The 15,266-nt window shown below is 32.6% G+C and overlaps 1 protein-coding gene across 3 annotated transcripts in view; it reads right to left on the bottom strand.

The window, feature by feature from the left end:
• The window catches only part of LOC110102257 (tyrosine-specific transport protein), a 39,761-nt gene extending 25,012 nt beyond the window's left edge, over positions 1-14,749 (bottom strand). For 2 of the 3 annotated variants that reach the window (XM_020830507.2, XM_028698425.1), the window contains exons 1-8: positions 14,601-14,749; positions 14,463-14,503; positions 14,293-14,385; positions 14,086-14,160; positions 13,302-13,351; positions 12,627-12,716; positions 10,919-10,975; positions 3,857-3,926 (exon numbers count right to left, since the gene is read on the bottom strand). In XM_020830507.2, coding sequence (XP_020686166.1) covers positions 3,857-3,926; positions 10,919-10,975; positions 12,627-12,716; positions 13,302-13,351; positions 14,086-14,160; positions 14,293-14,385; positions 14,463-14,503; positions 14,601-14,616 — 492 coding nt within the window. In that variant the 5' untranslated portion in view covers positions 14,617-14,749. Of the gene's footprint in view, positions 1-3,856; positions 3,927-7,210; positions 7,268-8,888; positions 8,979-10,918; positions 10,976-12,626; positions 12,717-13,301; positions 13,352-14,085; positions 14,161-14,292; positions 14,386-14,462; positions 14,504-14,600 lie in introns of all 3 variants that reach the window. The other variant, XM_020830508.2, reaches the window with a different exon arrangement.
• Between the last annotated feature and the right edge of the window lie 517 nt (positions 14,750-15,266).

A 15,266-nucleotide genomic window follows, 5' to 3' on the forward strand; every position in this document is an offset into this window, starting at 1 on the left:
ATTAACGCATCTGGACATTGATGAGATGAGCTCGCTGACCAAGGGATTCCGTAAGCTATTAGGTAAACCAATTTGAGACATCCCTGCCAAACAATTTTTGTATCAATATCAATAAATTCATACTATGTCATTGATAATATCTGATCACGTTAAATACTTTATCATTTATATCTACATACTTAACAGCTTACAGTCTTGTAAATAAATTAAACAAAAATTAGAATTAACTATATTTAAAGTAAAATAATCTATTTTCATTCCATATATTTTGATTATTATTAAGATTAGTGTTAGATTCTAATGTAAGAAGAAGCCTCTTCCTTCTAGCTTCTTGGAAAGGAGGCATGGGGTAAAAGGGGCAAGTCGACAGAGACGCAGTGAAAATCGCGAGAATTCTATATGCTTGGCCTACCATTTAATTACACAGCTATATGTTTTAATTGTAGACAAATGTACTATATACTATGATCATAATACCATAATAAAATAAATTAAAGAATGATGACAAAAGAATCTACAACTAAATATGACATCAATTCTAATAGATTAGTATTAAATAGTATATATAATATATATAAATTATATAAAATTATAATATTATTTATTAATAATATATTATATTATATATTATATATATTATAATAGATATATATATATATTAATGAATATAACAGTCAAAGAATTCAATGTCTGTACTGTAAAACCCTTTTAATATCTATATGCCTATTAATGCTTGAAACTCTAGATATAACATATTGTCTAACTGCTTCATTCATAGCTTCTCATATACCATTAGATTTTATAAAATTATAATCATTGATTTGTAATCATAACAATGTCTTGGGTCAATAGAGAGAAAGCATATAAATTAAAGCGTTGCAAAGATGAGGGGATGCATCGTGAATTCAATGTTTTCAATCTGGGTGACAAATGTGAAATGGTATATGCCTGAAATAGGCTTGGAGTAGCTCAAGTTGGTAAATAAAATTAGAGAAGAAGTCATCTCTAAGATCTATTTGGTACATTTCATAAAACTCAACCTTTCATTACCTGATAAGAGAGAGAATTTATTCGATGGCGGTATTAGAGGAGGAGCCTAGAAGGCAACGTGCTCCCCCTAAGAAAAAAAAACATATAGGTGCTCCTTGGCTTCACGCTCTTTCCAGTTTCTCTGTTACCTATCTTCTCTCTCCTTCTCTCTTCTCCTTTTCCATTTATTATTATAGATGGCAACCTCCGTCCACTAGCCCCACCTTCTCCTCTCCTGCTCTCTCTCTCTCTCTCTCATCCTCTCTCTCCTCTCTCTCTGCCATGATCTGCGTGGTCGAGACTAAATTTCTCTCGTCCATCCTTCACTAAAAATTTTTTTTTAAAATCTATACACTAAATTATAAATTAATCTATATTTCCGTATCATCCATTTTACAGAACATCTATTTAATTTAATGAAAAATTTAACGCATATGATCGCGATATAAAGTTAATAAAAAGTAGTAAATTGAAGGTAACAATAAATATAATGGTAGATGTAGATGTTCAAAAGGATTTATGAATCAATATTTCTATGAAAACTATTATAATACTTAAAAGTCATCAAAATTGTTATGTGATCATATTTTACTTTCTAACCTATATGTCTTCTATGAAATCAAACATATTAATGTGTCTGTGTTCACATACACTTCAATAGATGCCTTTAATACAATAGGTGTAAGAGATTCATCATTAATATAATTAATGTTAAAATGGACTATTATGACATTATGATACTTTTCAGCTTAATATTAGCTAATATTTACCTTTATGACAGTCTGAAAACTTTATGTGGAGTTTTTGTCAAAATAACATTGAATGCTCAAGCAACCCAAAGCAAACAACAACTTTGTAGAAGGAATTTTTATTGCAAGTAAGTTCTAAGAACGTTGTGTAAAACAGGGGTCACAATTATATAACTATTTAAAGGTTTTTGTTAGATATTGAATTTCACGTACCACCTAATTGATTTTAATTCCAGTTATTAGAGAAAATATAATGACTTAATACAATGTATATTCATGTCATTCAATAGCATCACCTAGTCACTCTTAAGATACTATCTCTCAAACCACTTGAAGACTGCTTCTCTTTGTACAGCCTTCCGCAGCACCGCTGTGATCAGCGATAAACGGTATATGTAGTATCCTCTTATTCATCATATAGAAAGGAACATGTCGGTCATATTCTCCAGCCTGGCCTCACTGTTACTCGGACCCACAGCGACTCGATGAGAAACTGAGCCATGTACTCAGGGGCACAACAAGCTAGGGGTGGAATGATACTCCTAATACAGTGTCGTGCACCTATATTGGTAAGAGTGACGCATTCGGTGACGAGAGACAGCTAAAGTATAAAGCATCAATGTGTTATATACATCTGACGTCGCCAAAATACATATGCAAATTATATGCCTAATATAACGCGTGCGTCTCCCACCGACCTATAACGGGGTGGCTGTTGGCCGGTCGCGTTGGGCTGCAGGCGCACGGCATGGGCAATCCAGGGAGGGGCGGGCGGCAAGAGCAAGTGGAGTCTGGAGATTCGTGGGGGAAATCTCGGATTCGAAAAACATGAAAATCCATATCTCCACTAATGAGCTCAATCCCAAATTTCCACAACAACGAACTTGGAACAATGAGAACTAAAGGAAATAGCATACGAAGGAATAAAACCTAGAACTTACAAAAAAAGAGATTCTAGCTTCTCCTACGAACTCAGCTAAGAGATACGTGCGAGGTTTGCACTCAACAATGGCAGGCACACAAGCAAGAATAAATTTATTCATCAAAAACTAACATATACATGAGAAAAAGCCTATTAATATAGGCCTCAAAATGACAAGACGCAAAAGACTAAAATGTCCTTGGGCTTGGGCTACAATAGCTACCAAATACCCATGAGGGCAAAAACGGAAAAACATAAAATAAAAATAAACTACTACATAAAATGATGAAAATATAGATCATGATCGTGGTCGTCGATCTCCGGCATCTCCTGAAGGTACATGTGTCGAAATCGTTGCTGATGTCCCCATCACGATTACTCCACATCAAGCGAACTCTTATCTTCGCTCCCGATCGAACTGTTGTAACTTCTGTTCCGACAGGAACGAACGTCGTCGGAGGGGCAAAGAAGCGCGTCGAAGGAAGAAAGTTGCCTCCACAGCGAGCGAGCTCCCGTAGTTGCTTCCGACCTAAACGTCGTAGCTTCTGATCTGACTTGGAGGGAACGTCATCGGAGTAAAGTCGAACAGCAGCAAAGGATCCGAAGAAGCGCGCGATCGGGAGAGCCAAGAGAGCGAATTTCTTCAGCTATTTAACGACGCAAGGTCGTGCAACGTGGAAGGAGCGCCGCGAACGTGTTTGCGACGTGCGAGGGAGGGTGATGTCGTGCGAGCAGGTATGGGATTATGATATTTTTTATTTTATTTTTTATTGCAGGTCAACAATAGCTTTAGGACCTCTTCATTTTCTTAAACTCTATAACAAATTGAAACTTGTTGATGTGTGTGCTCCACCTTGAAAGGGAGTGACATTGTAGAAAAAATACTATATTGGAAAGTATTATCTTTGAGAAGTAATGGATTAGAAAATTACATTTTTATCCTCTTAATTGAGGATATTCACATATTTATTTCCTTCCTCTCACTATTTATACGCACCCAATCTCAATCAACAAGAACTAAAATTATATTTTCTAAAAAACATGTCCATAATACCCTTGAGCCTAAAATGAAGGTATGGCATAGTTAACATAACACAATGTTTATTCAATAATGAAGTAACTAAAGCAAAACAAGTCATAGTGGATAGGCTCTTACCACGAGGGCTGCAAATGAAATGATGATGCCGAAAACCAAAAACCCATTAATTGCTCCGATGACCCGCTGACTACAGTATCAATTAGCCATAATCAATTTGATTTGCTATAAAGTCTGAAACAGTAAAGATAAGACATATAAAAAAAGAACAAAACCTATTGCACTTAAACATAAATAACCTTGTCGTCTTAAATGCAAATTGTAGGTCACTTTACAATAATTTCCGAAGAATTACATATGATAACTAGGGATTATTTGGAGTTAAATCTTATAGATCTAAAAACTAGATGAAAAGTAACAATCACAGAAATTAAGGTCACTTTAATTAAATTTCATGAAATATTCTGCCAAGAAAATTAACGAGCTAATTTTCTAAAAAGATTTGGAAAAATTACATTGGTACAGACAATCAATTTTGTTTTTTACACAAAAAACTCTATTATAAAAGTAATTTTTGTTAAAGTAATTAATAAAAAACATATGGAGGAAATAGAAATTATCTTATTATGATTTTTATTGATTTAAGATGGCAAATGATCAAATATCACAAGAATTGATATAATATGCACTAAAGAACAAATGTGAGAGTCAAAGGCATGCAAAATATATTAAAGATATGCATGATGTAGTATTGATTAGTAATAAAAGTAATTGTGACATAACCGAAGTGTTTTCAGTTACATTATGATTGCATTAAGAATTGGCATCTATGATGCACTGACACTTCTCATTAAGGAGTCGTGTAGTGTCCGAACGTATCCGATACAAAACACGTCTGATATGACTCCGACAAGTGTCCGACACGCAAAAAACGTGTCATATTAAAAATATATTAAATATCAATTGGACACACGTGTCCGACACACATATCTTAAATATTTTATGAAATTTTTTTAAAATACAATTTCTTGTATTTAAATTTTTATTTGTTTAAAATATAAAACTACATTTCTTATTTTTTATCCACAACATCAAATCAATCGTTCGTACTCAATACCACATTCATCAAATATTTTCATAACTTCGACATTTCAAAATCATCTCAACATTAACACTGTCTTGACATTAATGCTCGACGCTAGCAATTTTTACACCCACAACTTGACAACTCATCTTCATCCGACGTCGTCTTAACATTGACGACCAATACCCTCTCAACATCGATGACAGATACTCTCTTGACATTGACACTTGATACTTACTGCATAACATCGATGTCCGACTCTCGAAAGCATTGTTATCTCCTCTCTCGATGCCTGATACCCAACATCGATGCCCGACTCTCAACATCATAATATTAATCATTTTAAGCACAATTTCTAGTTAAGTGACTTATTATTTCTAAATTATTTTTAATACTATACTTATTCAATTCTTATATACTATTTTAAAAATATAAAAATAATAATACCGTCCAACCCGTGTCCATGTCCTATATTTTCAATAATTGGAGTGTCCCATGTTCATGTCGTATCCGTGTCACCGTGTCCATGTATGTGCATCGTAGATTGGCATAGAGTTCATATTTTTTTATATAGCTCATGGAAAGTAGATGTATTAGTTTGACTTATGTTAAGAAAGGTAGAGGTAATCCTAAAAAGACTTTGTTATAACATATTAGAAATGACCTTTCTTTATTAGATTTAGATGAGAATTTGACTCTTAACAGGACATGGAGAAAACGGATTCATGTAGCCGAACCCACATAATATGATAAAGGCTTGTTGTTGTTGTTGTTGTTGCTCATGGAGATACTTCTAAAGGATATTCAAAATAAAATATTTTGATGAATATTTTTCACAAAGGATAGTTTTAGTCAGCAAGACATGCACTAAAATAAATAAAAAGTTCGAACTATGACAAAAATATTTAGAAGATAAAAAAGATTAAAATTTGCAAAACAAAGACTAACTATATGGCGTAAAATTCCAATAGGCATGATACTAACAATTATTAGTCAATAGAAAAAAAAAAAAGAGTTCAAAATAGTTTCTCAAATATTCATTTGTGACCTATTTAGCCCCACAGTATCACATTTTTCTAACTTAATATTTAACTATACAAAATTGATCCCAAATAGTTACTTACACACTAAATTGGGATCAATATTGCATAGTCAATGGACTAAATTGAGATTAATTTTATGTCCCAATTTCTACTTGAGTGACCATTGAGAATCAATTTTATTATAGAGAGATTAAATTGAAGAAATGTGATACTTTGGGATAAACTGGCCACAAAAGAAAAGTAAGGGGACTATTCTGATCTTTTTCTCTCAATCAATATTATCAGAAGTAAAATGATTGGTACCTATAATGATATGTTTAAGGTATCTTAGAATTATCAAATGGAAAATTAAAGATATAAATGAGGCTTCAAGAGTTAATATTTAGTTGTTAAAATGGAGAATTGTCTTTAGAGTATTATAGGATAAAAGGATATCATGGAGATTTAAAAGGTAACTTTAGGAAATTATAATTGAATTGGTTATATTACATGGATCTAAGCACAACAATAACAACAATAACATCAAGCTTTTATCCCACTGTGGGGTCGGCTACATGGATCCTTTTTTCCATTATGTCATGTTAAGAGTCATGTTAAGAGTTAAATTCTCAATTAAATCTAATAAAGAAAGTTCATTTAGACCTAAGCACAAAGCAGTAAAAAAAGTTGTTGATAAATAATTTAAGAGCGAAAGAAATATGAATTTTGAAAAAAAAAAGAGATGAATTAAGAATTATTTATACGAGTATCACTAGGGTAGCATTTATTGAATATGAGTGTTGAAAAGAGACTCATGTGGTATGAACATGCAAAATGAAGGGTACAAAATAAGCCCACTAGACATATATAATTAGAGTTGAGTTATTAAGACCTAATTTAATATATAGGCATAACTTCTTCAAAAAGATTTATGGAGAATAGGTTTAACAATTCACGCAATACTCAAAAGAAATGAATAGAAAATGAGAATTTATAAATCCAACTCCAATAGCTAGGACTAGACTAGTAATGATGATCACAAAGATAATTTACCATTCCATCAACACGCACTAGATTTAAAGGTTTATATAATCAAGTTTCCTAAAGTGTATATATGCATGAGAAATTTGGTGTATATAAAACCAATTTTTAATTCCCTAAAGGTTAGATAATAAATTACTAGGTTTAACCTGATATAATCCTAATCCATTTCAAGAACAAGAGTATAAATGTGATTCTCTAAACAGTTAGATCAACAATTCCGACCAGTGAGCATCCATAAGCCATGAAAGGTGCTTGTGGCTTATGCTCATAACAAAGTGAAATTCAATCACACATCTCAACTTATAAAGTAAGCTAATAACAGACCTTCCATAGTAGCAGACACCTCCGAAAATTAACGAAAATAAGGTGGCACTCTCCCATCTGCAATAGTGCTCAAGAAAATATTAAAAAATAGAATACTGGCAAAAAAATTTCAACATGATTCTAATGGAAAAAAAAAAAATGCATAGCATTGTCAGATACACAGCCCAAATGGAGGTAAGGCGTGCCAAACATCTAGAAATCATAATAGAAATACCTTAAGATTAATTAGAGATTTTACAGAGAAATACATAAAAAAATTGAGTTACACCACAAATCTTTCAAGGCCCATTGATCATTATTTAAACTATCTTATCTCTTGGACAGAAAATAAAGGATGTCGTGCAGACTTATTCATTAATCCATACCTGCCAGCCGGAACCTGCCATAAGGAATTGGCGCAGGAAGCTTAAAGTTCCAGTATTCTTAATGCAACTAGATGACGAGATGTATGAAAATAAACAATTTTGATTGAAAACTTGCAATGCAAATGCCAACAGTTTGACAAAACTACCTGTTTTTTTATGAAAACTAAAAAATATAAGAAATATAAGTCAAACGATAATCTAGTGATCGTTTAAAATAAAGAAATTGAGGATAATGCAAAAAAACATAGAATCCATTTGGATCTAGAAGTTGAAACTGGCCTCACTGCCCCTAAACCAATGGAATCTATTAGTTGACGCTGTACACCTCTCAACACAGAACCCAAAATTAAATTTGTGGAGCTGGGCAGAGACACAATGCAATAACACAACGTCCACCTAAGGTTGACTCTGACAAACCTTCTTCAATCCCCAAATGGTTGTCCACAGCCAGTTGCTCTCTTCTCGAGGTCAGCATTATGCAGCTCACTGTATGATCAAGCTAATATCCAAGAAATTCCAGAATGCTAGAAGGCTATGCTAGTCAATTATGCCATCACAACATCAAATTCTCTGTTAATTATCTTTCCAAATGCCCAAGCACCCTTCGCTCAAGCTACAAATAGAACCCCTAGTAATTATTTTTCACTAATTAGCTTTTTAAATCTTCTTGGTCTTGAGAGAAGAGAGCAAGAGAGAGAGAGAGAGTAATTTAGAAGGTGCAACAAATTTACATTATGTTATTCAGGTCAATACAATTTGAAAATCAAAAGCAATGGTTCCAGCCAAATAAATTCGAAAACAAACAGAAGAAATTCTACATTATCCGAGTACTTACAATTGAATCTATCAAAAAAAAAAAAAAAAAAAAATTGTCTAAAAAAAAAAAAAAAAAAAAACAATTGAATCTATCAAAAGTTACTTCAATGCACATTAAGGTTATCATTGTTCGGCAAGAGAAAACTTCAGTTACATTTTCCCCTGTGATATTTTATGTTTATAGATATAAACGTAGCTTGCATTCCAGTTTAGTGTTATTATCTTAATCAAATATCTTTGAAAACTGCACCGCACTAATATCTTGATCAAATATCCGGGCAACAACGACTTCATCCTTATAATTCCATATAAAAGAATAAAGATCAAGATACATACAATGGAATGCCATAAACGTAGCTTGCATTCCAGTTTAGTGTTATTATCTTAATCAAATATCTTTGAAAACTGCACCGCACTAATATCTTGATCAAATATCCGGGCAACAACGACTTCATCCTTATAATTCCATATAAAAGAATAAAGATCAAGATACATACAATGGAATGCCAAAGGAATTTGTCAAGATATCTGAAGATCGAGCTATATATGCCACAAGGAGTGCGTAGTGTATAAATAAGTATGACCAGCTGCAGAAAAAGCAATCATCAAATGGTGGTGTAAATAAAAAAAATAAAATAAAATAATAAATATGCGTACAATGCATATAAAAGACAACTAAATTTCCCAGACCACTTCAATAAATAAATTTGATTAACTCTATATCAAGTTCTACTATGTAACACATTAATGTAATATCTCCAAGTAGAAGACACAGAAACAGCATGATCAGACTACACAACGAGCCTCATAATAATGATATCTGCATAATCACTCCTTTTCTTTCTTTGAAAAGCAATTGTGTTAGTGTATGAGACTTTCATTTGCAGATTGTTTGGATCATGATCATGAACTTTTTGGAATGCATAGTGCTTTAGAAAGCATTACTAGTTAGACTTTAAATTAAATCAAAGGTTTTCAAGTGGCAATTAGGCTAAAGTTTGAATAATGACCATCTAAATACTAAACCAAATATTTGCCATTTAATATGGTTGAATAGCATACTACATTTCAAAATAATTTCAACATCAAAGTCTAACATTGTCTTGACATTGATGCTTGACGTTAGCAATTTTTACACCCACAAGTTGATAGCTCATCTTCGTCCTATGTTGTTTTAACATCGACGACCCAACACCCTCTCAACATCGACGAAAGACACTCTCTTGACATCGAAGCTCGATACTTACTGCATAACATTGATGTCCGACTCTCAACAGCAATATTGTCTCCTCTCTCGATGCTTGATACACGACATCGATTATTTATAAATTATTTTTAATATTATACTTATTCAATTTTTATACACTTTTAAAAATATAAAAATTATAATACCGTCCAACCCGTATCCATGTCCTATATTTTCAATAATGGACATGTCCCGTTTTTGTGTCATGCTGTATCCGTGTTGTCTTGTTTGTGTCTGTGCATCATAAATTGGCATTCAGTTCATACTTTTTTATATTGCTCATGGAGATACTTCTAAAGGACATTCAAAATAAATATCTTGGTGAATGTTTTCACAAAGGATAGTTTTATTCAGCAAGACATTCACTAAAATAAATAAAAAGTTTGAACTATGATGAAAATATTTAGAAGATAAAAAGTTTAAAATTTGCAAAACAAAGACTAATTATATGGCATAAAATTCCAGTAGGCATGATGCTAACAATTATTAGTCAACAGAAAAAAAAAGTTTAAAATAATCTCTCAAATATTCATATGTGGCCTATTTAGCCTCACGGTATCACGTTTTTCCAACTTAATTTTTAACTATACAAAATTGATCCCAAATAGTCCCTTATACACTAAATTGGGATCAATATTGCATAGTCAATGAACTAAATTGAGATTAATTTTATATCCCAATTTGAATCAATTTCTACTAGAGTGATAATTGAGAATCAATTTTATTATAGAGAGATTAAATTGAAGAAATGTGATACTTTGGGACTAAATTGGCCATATAAGAATAGCAGGGGACTATTCTGGGCTTTTTCTCTCAATTAATATTATCAAAAGTAAAATGATTGGTACCTATAATGATAAGTTTTAGGTATCTTAAAATTATTATATAGAAAATTAAAGATATAAATGAGGCTTCAAGAGTTAAGATTTAGTGGTTAAAATGGAGAAGTGTTTTTAGAGCATTATAGGATAAAAGGATATCATGAAGATTTAAAAGGTATCTTTTATGAAATTATAATTGAATTGGTTATATTACATGGATCTAAGCACAACAACAACAACATCAAGCCTTTATCCCAGTATAAGAGGTTGGCTACATGAATCTTTTCCATTGTGTCATGTTAAGAGTTAAATTCTCATTTAAATCTAATAAAGAAAGATTATTTCTATTTTTCTAATCAAGTCTTTTTAGATCTAAGCACGAAGGTGCTTGTGGCTTATGCTCATAACAAAGTGAAATTCAATCACACATCTAAACTTATAAAGTGAGCTAATAACAGACCTTCCATAGTAGCATATACCTCCGAAAATTAACGAAAATAAGGTGGCACTCTCCCATCTGCAAGAGTGCTCAAGAAAATATTAAAAAATAGAATACTGGCAAAAAAGTTTAAACATGATTCTAACGAAAAAAAAAATGCATAGCATTGTCAGATACACAACCCAAATGGAGGTAAGGCGTGCCAAAAAAAACACATACTAATCAATATTACCCAAACATCTAAAAATCATAATAGAAATACCTTAAGATTAATTAGAGATTGTACAGAGAAATACATAAAAATTTGAGTTACAGCACAAATCTTTCAAGGCCCATCGATCATTATTTAAACTATCTTATCTCTTGGACAGAAAATAAAGGATGTCGAACAGATTTATTCTTTAATCCACACCTGCTATCCGGAACCTGATAAGGTATTCACGCAGGATGCTTAAAGTTCCAGTATTCTTATTGCGACTACTTGACGAGATGTATGAAAATAAACAATTTTGATTGAAAAATTGCAATGCAAATACCAACAGTTTGAAACAACTACCTGATTTATTATGTAAACTAAAAATTATAAGAAATATAAGTCAAACGATAATCTAGTGATCGTTTAAAATAAAGAAATTGAGGATAATGCAAAAAACATAGAATCCATTTGGATCTGGAAGTTGAAACTGGCTTCCACTGCCCCTAAACCAATGGAATCTATTAGTTGACGCTATACACTCAACACAGAACCCAAAATTAAATTTGTGGAGCTGGGCAGAACCACAATGCAAGAACACAACGTCCACCTAAGGTTGGCACTGACAAACCTTCTTCAATCCCCAAATGACTGTCCACAGCCAGTTGCTCTCTTCTAGAGGTCAGCATTATGCCGCTCACTGTATGATCAAGCTAATATCCAAGAGATTCCAGAATGCTAGAAGGCTATGCTAGTCAATTATGTCATCACAACATCAAATTCTCTGTTAATTATCTTTCCAAATGCCCAAGCACCCTTCGCTCAAGCTACAAATAGAACCCCTAGTGATTATTTTTCACTAATTAGACTTTTTAAATCTTCTTGGTCATGAGAGAAAGAGAGTAATTTCTCTCCTGGCCTGATCAACTATGACCCATTTCAACTCCAGCTAACTGACCTGAAGGCCAAACACCTTCAAGGAATGAATTGGACAAGTGCTTCTTTGACCTCCTTACACTTTAAAACATTTATCCTGACTTTCTTAAATCCTCAAAAATTATGAGAGAGATTTTAAATTGATTTGATCTAATATCAACCATCCTATACAAAGTTACAAAGTTGAAGCACATTAAATACTAAAATTGTACCTGAGCTTTAGAAGGTGCAACAAATTTACATTATGTTATTCAAGTCAACTCAACTTGAAAATCAAAAGCAATGGTTCCAGCCAAATAAATTGGAAAACAAACAGAAGAAATTCTACATTATCCGAGTACTTACAATTGAATCAATCAATAAATTACTTCAATGCATATTAAGGTTCCCATTGTTCGGCAAGTGAAAACTTCAGTTACATTTTCCCCTGTGATATTTTATGTTTATAGCTATAAACGTAGCTTGCATTCCAGTTTGGTGTTATTATCTTGATCAAATATCTTTGAAAACTGCACCGCAGTAATATCTTAATCAAATCTCTGGGCAACAACGACTTCATCCTTACAATTCCAATAAAAGAATGGAGATCAAGATACATACAATGGAATGCCAAAGGAATTTGTCAAGATATCTGAAGATCGAGCTATATATGCCACAAGGAGTGCGTAGTGTATAAATAAGTACGACCAGCTGCAGAAAAGACAAACATCAAAATAACAAATATGCAGACAATCCAAATAAAAGACATTGCCCAGACCACTTCAATAAATAAATTTGGTTAACTCTATATCAAGTTCTACTATGTAACACATTAATGTAATATCTCCAAGAAGAAGACACAGAAACAGCATGAACAGACTACACAACGAGCCTCATAATAATGATATCTGCATAATCACTCCTTTTCTTTCTTTGAAAAGCAATGGTGTGTATGAGACTTTTCATTTTCAGATTGTTTGGATCATGATTATGAACCTTTTGGAATGCATAGTGTTTTAGAGAGCATAGTAGCATACTAGTTAGACTTTAAATTAAATCAAAGGTTTTCAAGTGGCAATTACGCTAAAGTTTGAATAATGACCATCTAAATACTAAACCAAATATTTGCCATTTAATATGGTTGAATAGCATACTTCTATGCTATGCCACGTGAGTTCTCCACATGAATTTGCATGAAAGATGCTCTTTCCTTTTGATATTGGAGGTAAAGATGAACTTAATTCTTCTTTGACATTAGTAACTTAAGATTATCCCTATAACTTTGTAGGCATATACCAAGCAACTTGAACTCCAACTCTTCCAAGAGTCCGCATGGCCATTGAAACCTGAAAAGAAAAATAAATAATTCCATCTTATAAAATATTTTGTAATGGAATCACTAAAGCTTTGTGGGAAAGAATATAAAAAACAACATCATAATGTTTCAAAAAAAAAATGGTCTTGGCAAAAACAACATGAGCTCTTCATGGGGCAAGTATCTTGCAGTAGTTGGCAATCACCCTATTTAATCCAAACAAAAACAACAGTGATGATGGAAACCAAAACATAGGAATGCAAACAATTAGACAATGAGAAGTGTATCTCCCATTATTCCTCCTCTAAAATTTCCCCAAAAGATTTTGCACCTCCAAGCATCGCTTTCAAGGGCGAGGGTATACAAGGCCTCATCATAGGGTTTTAAAATAAAATCAAGTCTTGTCAAGAACCACACGAGCTTTCAATATAAAATTCATGGCGAAGTATCTTGCAATAGTTGCTAATCACCCTACTTAATCCAAGCAAAGCAGCAGGGATAGTTGCAATAGAAACACAAGAATGCAAAACAATTAGACAATGAGAGGTGTATCACCCATTCTTCCCCCTTTCCTGGAACCAGTCTAGTCAACAACTGGGACAGCAATGATATCTTCCCCATATGCTAATTTAGAAGTTGCTCATAGTGGCTAAAAAATGTATCACATAGAAGAAGAATGAATAAAAAACCAAGCAATAGTAAATGGTTCGATTTCAAAAAAATAAATCATAGAAATGACAAGCAATTTTAAAAATGATGATTTACCAGTGATACCCCTCCAGAACCAAGCTCGCACATTGTGTTCATATTTACCTCAGCAATCAATAATCCTGTCACAACCTGCAAATTATGATCAGCCAGGAATAACAAAATTTCTCATCTAAAATGATTGCATCATGAAAAAACTGTTTGTCGAAATTCAAACACCATAAAAAGCACATAAAGTTGCTTAATTAATAGGCAGAATCTTACCATATAAATCCAGCAAAGGATGCATGTTATTGCAGAGGCCAGAAAGCCAGCTTCTTGTGTGACAGCAGGAATTGCTAGTATACCAGCGCCTACCTACAAACAGTAAACAGTACAGACTATCAGTGCCCTCAACAATGTGTTTCTTCTCAAAAAGAAGAAAAAATGCATACTGTGGTTCCAGCCACCAAAAAGATAGCACTGGTTAAACTGCCTGACGAACAAGAAAAACTCCAGATCAATACTTAATCGCAGAAAAAAAATTCAAAAGAATAGGAGCAATTGAAGGGTTTAGAAATTGAAAGGTAAACCTGGTTCTCTTTTCATCGTTGCCTGGTTCAGATTGGAGAAAAGCCTTTCGAATTCCTCCGTGGCTTGATTGCGGGAGAAACATCTTAAAGTTTTCGGAGGAGAGTGATGGAAAGGAAACAACTTTGAAGATTTTTTGGATGGAAGAGATCTGATAAAGTGCAATGCAGGAGAATATAAAAGTCATATGCAAAAATATATATTAAAAAACAACTTAAAACATCCTAAAAATGTTAATTTATTTGTTGTTAACATTTGACAAAAAAATTAAGGCAATGTTAAATGAATAGAAAAAGTTTTGTTAAAATTCATTTAATATATATATATATATATATATATATTAATAATAAAAATAGAAAAAATATTTAGTAAATTAATATTATTTTGGTTTAAAAATATTTAGAGAGAGAGAGATATATATATATTTGAATTTTATGCCTCAAATTTCAAGAAATATGCCATCTATTTCATTATTTAAAGAAATATATCTAAAAGTTCCCTAAACCCTAAAACTAAAATATCACCTCTTTTAAACAATTAGATGGAAACCACATGAAGAAGTGATATATAACCCTACATATGTTCATTTTGTGTTGTTGGTGATCATTGAGTGCATGACTTATGATATAAAGTCATAGTGACAATCTCTCCATGCTCATCGTATTAGA

The sequence above is a fragment of the Dendrobium catenatum genome, unplaced genomic scaffold, assembly GCF_001605985.2.
Source record: "Dendrobium catenatum unplaced genomic scaffold, ASM160598v2 fragScaff_scaffold_1083, whole genome shotgun sequence".
Classification (NCBI taxonomy): Eukaryota; Viridiplantae; Streptophyta; class Magnoliopsida; order Asparagales; family Orchidaceae; genus Dendrobium; species Dendrobium catenatum.